At 59.7% G+C, this 4822-nt stretch overlaps 3 protein-coding genes across 3 annotated transcripts in view; 1 reads left to right on the top strand and 2 right to left on the bottom strand.

Moving 5' to 3' along the window:
• The window catches only part of AMSG_11293 (uncharacterized protein), a gene marked incomplete at its 5' end in the record, with an annotated part of 5000 nt that extends 4778 nt beyond the window's left edge, over positions 1–222 (bottom strand). Inside the window, one exon of the mRNA XM_013897321.1 lies at positions 172–222. Coding sequence (XP_013752775.1) covers positions 172–222 — 51 coding nt within the window. The remainder of the gene's footprint in view (positions 1–171) is intronic.
• Positions 223–1346: 1124 nt separating this feature from the next.
• On the bottom strand, positions 1347–2473 carry AMSG_11291 (uncharacterized protein; the record flags this gene model as incomplete). Its single annotated transcript, XM_013897320.1, has 2 exons — positions 1347–1369; positions 1465–2473. The coding sequence occupies 2 exons, from the start codon at positions 2471–2473 to the stop codon at positions 1347–1349; spliced, it is 1032 nt and encodes a 343-aa protein (XP_013752774.1).
• Positions 2474–2653: 180 nt separating this feature from the next.
• AMSG_11290 (uncharacterized protein) lies at positions 2654–4729 on the top strand (the record flags this gene model as incomplete). The annotated part of the gene is made up of 2 exons (XM_013897319.1): positions 2654–4328; positions 4719–4729. The coding sequence occupies exons 1-2, from the start codon at positions 2687–2689 to the stop codon at positions 4727–4729; spliced, it is 1653 nt and encodes a 550-aa protein (XP_013752773.1). The 5' UTR covers positions 2654–2686.
• Between the last annotated feature and the right edge of the window lie 93 nt (positions 4730–4822).

The following is a 4822-nucleotide window of genomic DNA, read 5'->3' as shown; positions in this document are numbered from 1 at the left end:
CAGGTGCAACCCCCGCCCAACCCACCGCACCGCCTGGTGATTGGGACGAGGAGGAGGAGCACCTGACTTTGCCGAGTGGTCGGGAGAAGGACTGCGGATGAGCGACGGCAGTGCTGGTGGTGCTGGTACAGAGAGTGGCGACAAGCTGAGGGTGGCCGAGGTGGCGCGGACAGGCTCGGCCGAGGTGCTGGCCGAGGTACTGGCCGAGACCGGGTGGGGCATCGAGGTGCCGGTGACCGAGTGGGCCGACACGCTGCTGTCCGAGGCGGCGGCAGCTGGGAATCTGGCCACGGTGCAGGCGCTGGTCGAAGTGCACGGCGCATCGCTCGAGTGCACGTCGTCTTTTGGGGCGACGCCGCTGCACCGCGCGTGCTTCAAGAACAGGCCCGACGTTGTGCGCTATCTTGTGGCCGCCGGCGCCAACGTGCGGGCCCGCACGAGCCACGATGACTCGACACCGCTGATGAAGCTCCATGCCGATGCCGATCCGGCTCTCCGGCAGCTGCTGGAAGACCGCCAGGCTGCTGCCTGAGTGAGGCGAGGGGTTTTGGATGTGTTTTTTCGATCATTCTCGCGCTGTGGAGCATCTGGAGGGCTAGAGAGACTTTAAACACATGTACAGATAGCTTAGTGTTTGCGCCTAGTAGTTCCAGGCTGGTGTTTGGGTTGCAGCAGATGTGCGTAGAGTGTAGGGAAGGAGCAGACGGCGAGCGAGCGGTCTTGTCGAGGCGGAGCAAGGAAAAGTAAAAACAAGCAACAAATCACACCCATAATACCAAATATAATAGTTTGAATAAATCTTGACTGCAATTTTTACAGTTTATTTGAATGACTGTGTGTGATATATAATTTAATGTATTTGTAGAACTATATTTATATAGTATTATAGATGAGATTTTATTGTTGATTTGCACGTGTTTTGGAGGGGGTGTCGCCTTTGACAGCGGCCACGGCCTTGGTGCGCAAGGGTACAGCTTAGAGGATATCGTCCTTGTCTGGTGCACTACATAGAATACCTGTTGATATGTCTGATTGGCTCCAAATAGGTAAAGATCTTGAGAAAAGCCCCCCCCCCCCCCCCGGGGCCCCGGATGGCAACCTCGGTCAGTACATTTAACTACGATGATGCCAACGACAGCAACTCGATTGCCGTCGTAGTCGACTCGCTGTGACACACGGCGCAACGCCGGCTTCTCCTCTCGAGCATCGCCGCCGCAAGCACAAAAACGACAAATGCTCCTCTTCGAGTGGCCTGTCAACTTGCACTCTCTCAACTAAAACTCTTCACACTTACCAGATCGTGGTCTACAAGCGGCTTTGACAGCGGCAGAGAGCAAGCGTCCCGACTACAGAGCCGAGACAATGCGGCCTTGGAGGGCGAGCCAAACTACGCGTTTATGCTTCCCTCTTCGTCGTTAACATACCCACTGCCTACATCCCCACCATCGTCCTGATCGCCCAGACCGTCGGCGCCACGCCGGCGCCGGCCGGGGATTGGGATCTTGTTGATGGCCGAGACCGAGGCGGCGGTGAGCGGCGAGACAATGGTCTGATGCGTGTCAGTGAGGACGTCAGCGACAGACATGGCCGACCGCGCCGAGGCCAAGAGCGGGGTCTTGTGGGTGGCGGCGCCCGAGACGATAACATACGGGGCATGGGTAAAGGCAAAGCGATGGAAGATGGCGGCAACGAGCATTTCGACGCAGATGAGAAAGTCCTGCAAGCCAGTGGCGACGTCTTCGGATGTCCATGAGCCAGCGTCGTGGATGACGTCGATTTTGACGAGGAGTGCAATGACGATCGACTGCCAAAAGGCAAAGAAGACGACAGCCTTGATGCAGAGGAACTTGAGCATCGGTTGCTGCGGCGCAAGCTCGGCCTTGGTCGAGAGATAGAAGACAACGAGTGCGTACATGGCTGTTGTCACCGCCACGTTGTTGATGAACGTGACATATAGATATCCCGCCTTGTAGTCGAGGATCTCGCCCTCGTGGTAGTTGCCCGTCGCTTCGCAGACGACGGCGACAACAGCCATGGCCGGCTTGATGAGCACAAACTGCAGCGCACCAAGCTTGCACTTGTGCAGAAAGCCTGGGCTGGCCACATCCATTGGCTGAAGAATCCACCGCAGCGGGAGCGGATGCTTGAGTGGCGGCTTGCGGGCCAGGACCGCGGACGCCGAGCTCACGCCGCCAAGGTAGGTGATGAGGAGCGAGAAGAAGTTGTAGATGACATACGCCTCGTACACGTCGCGCACCGTGTCGAGGTACAGCGACCAGTGGTGAAAGTAGAGCGAGAGCCACGAATCAATGGCGTAGATCGGCACTAGCAGCAGGATGCGCATGATGTACCGCTGCGTCTCGGGCTGGTTAAAGTTGGTGAGGTGCAGGAAGATGTGCCCGGCCGAGAGCACCGTCGCCACCACCGTGCACACTCCGGCGACAATGAACGCAATAACATGCTTCTCCACCATCTTGTCTGTCCGGAACGCCTTCCGTCTGTCGCGTGTCTCCGCACCTGCCGCCGCTGCACTCCTGTCGCCGCAAGTGGAGTGTACCGCCCTACGCCTCGCGTCCCTCACACCTGCCCCTGCCCGCTTGTGCCACTGCCCGTGCGAGAGAGCCTGGCCGAACCACCGCCGCACCCACCTCACACCACACGCCCACACCTACCACCCACCGCGCCTATGGCGAGCGCACAGCACCTTCCGCGCGAGATTCTGCTGCTCATCTTCTCGCACTGCTCTACCCTCACCCGCATCCGCGCCCGCAGCGTGTGCAAGACTTGGCACGCCGCCGTGTCGGACCCGTACCTGTGGAAGACCGTCGCCGTCGCCGACATGCTCATCCCCTTCCCGGCCGTCGATCACGCCTGGCTGAGCACCTTTGCCGAGGCCCCGTACCTGTCGGCCGTCACCACTGTCGACTTTTCGTTCTGTGTCGCCTTTGATGGCCACATGCTGGCCAAGCTCGCTTCGCTCATGCCGCGGACGACCAGCCTCGTCCTCGAGGGCTGCACCGCTCTCGGTCCGTCCTCGCTCGCCCTCCTCGCTCCGCCGTCGTCGCACTTTCCCAGCCTCACCTCGCTCAACATCTCGTCGATTTCCAAGCTTAACATGGGCAACGAGACGCTGTCGCTGCTGCGAAGCCTGCCGACTTCGCTCACCGCTCTTGATCTCTCGCGCACCTCGCTGCTGTTCGGCTACCTTCCGCTCGCCCATCTGACCAACCTCTCGTCGCTGATCATGCGTGCCTGCACCAGCACGGGGCTGAGCTGGCATGCCGCTCTGCCTGACTTTAGTCCTGATCAAATGCTCTCGCCCTCGCTCACCGAGCTGTGTCTCGACGAGAGCCGCGGCTTCAACAGCAGGCGGATCACTCAAGCCCTCACCCACGTCACCGCACTGAAGACGCTTTCTGTTCGCCGCTGCAGCAGCTTTTCGGGGACGGCCATTGCAGACGTGCTCGCGCAGAATCCAAACATCAACAAGTTGGTCGCCGATAACCTCTCAGTTGGCGACCAGTTCGCGCAACACCTCGCTGCAACTTGCAGCTCGCTCACCAGCCTCGCGCTCTCGTTTACAAGCGTGACCGATGTTGGCTTCACTCATATCGCCGATGCTAATCCCAAACTCCGCCTGCTCAACGTTCAGTTCTGCTCGCTTAATCCAGCGCTGTTCAGCTCACTCGTGGTGAGGCTCCCGGCCCTCACCTCAATCACTCTCTCGCGGTGCCATGTGCCGACAGACGGCATCTTTGCCATTGCTGACTCGTGCCACTTGCTCCAGCACATTGACCTTGACCCAGCGTTTGTCGAGGCCCACGCCATATACTATCTTGTCGAGCAGGCTCGTGACTTGGTCCGCATCAACGGAACGCCTATCGACGACCGCGACGCGTGGTCTATCATCACTGGGGACACGCCCATCACGCCCAACTCGATACATGCCGTCCGTCTTAAGGATGGAGTCATTGGCGTCGAGCTTGGACTTCGCTTCCCAGATTTGGACCTCGATCCGGCCAAGCTCTTTGGACTTGCGCCGCTCCCGTCGCTCCGCAGCAGCTCGACATCCGGCGCGGCGCTGCCTACCTCTGCACGCGCTGCCGATCGCGGCGTCCAAAACTTTCCCTTTCGTCCAACACGTGTCAAGGACTCCTCACGTGATACCAGCGTTGTCATCCACTGCATCGTTGCCCAGGAACCGTACCGCGACCGGGCGGTGTCGTTGGAGGAGCTGCGCGCGCACTATTACGCTTGTTACGCCAACGCTGCGTGCCGCCCGATTGCCTGGACCACCGTGGCGGCGGCGCTCGATGACAAACCGGCTTGTGGAGACAAAGCTACCGTTCTCGAGGATCTACTTGCGCTTGATCCGCCGCGCACTGCATACGCGAGCTACCAGGCGCTACCTACCTTGCGAGTCAACCCCGCTTGTGAACTTCCGCTCAGTGAGCTCCCCAGCCATCACTTTGTCTCGCTCTTGCTCGGGGCCAAACTCGTGCCGAAATCCGCATCATCGGATTTGACCACGTTGGCCAAGCTCCACTCTCCGACACGGGCCTTGCTCGAGATGGCTTGCCACGGGTACGCCATCAGCCGTGACTACGACGATGCGTGCGACACAATTGCCAGAATCGTGGCGCTTTACTCCTCGGCGGTAGGGAGCGACTCCCTCGCAGACTCACCAACAACCTCGGCAGGCGCATATTATCTCACAGTGCCATCGTAAAGAAAAGCGCTGGGTGCCTTCATTCACACTATCTTCTCAAATACGGCCGCGGTGGGCCGCCGCCGCCGCCGCGACGACCGGTCCGTGGCGGCA

This window comes from Thecamonas trahens (genome assembly GCF_000142905.1).
Source record: "Thecamonas trahens ATCC 50062 unplaced genomic scaffold supercont1.75, whole genome shotgun sequence".
Taxonomy (NCBI): domain Eukaryota; order Apusomonadida; family Apusomonadidae; genus Thecamonas; species Thecamonas trahens.
Note: the sequence above shows the minus strand (reverse complement) of the source record. Positions and strands in the feature narration are given on the sequence as shown.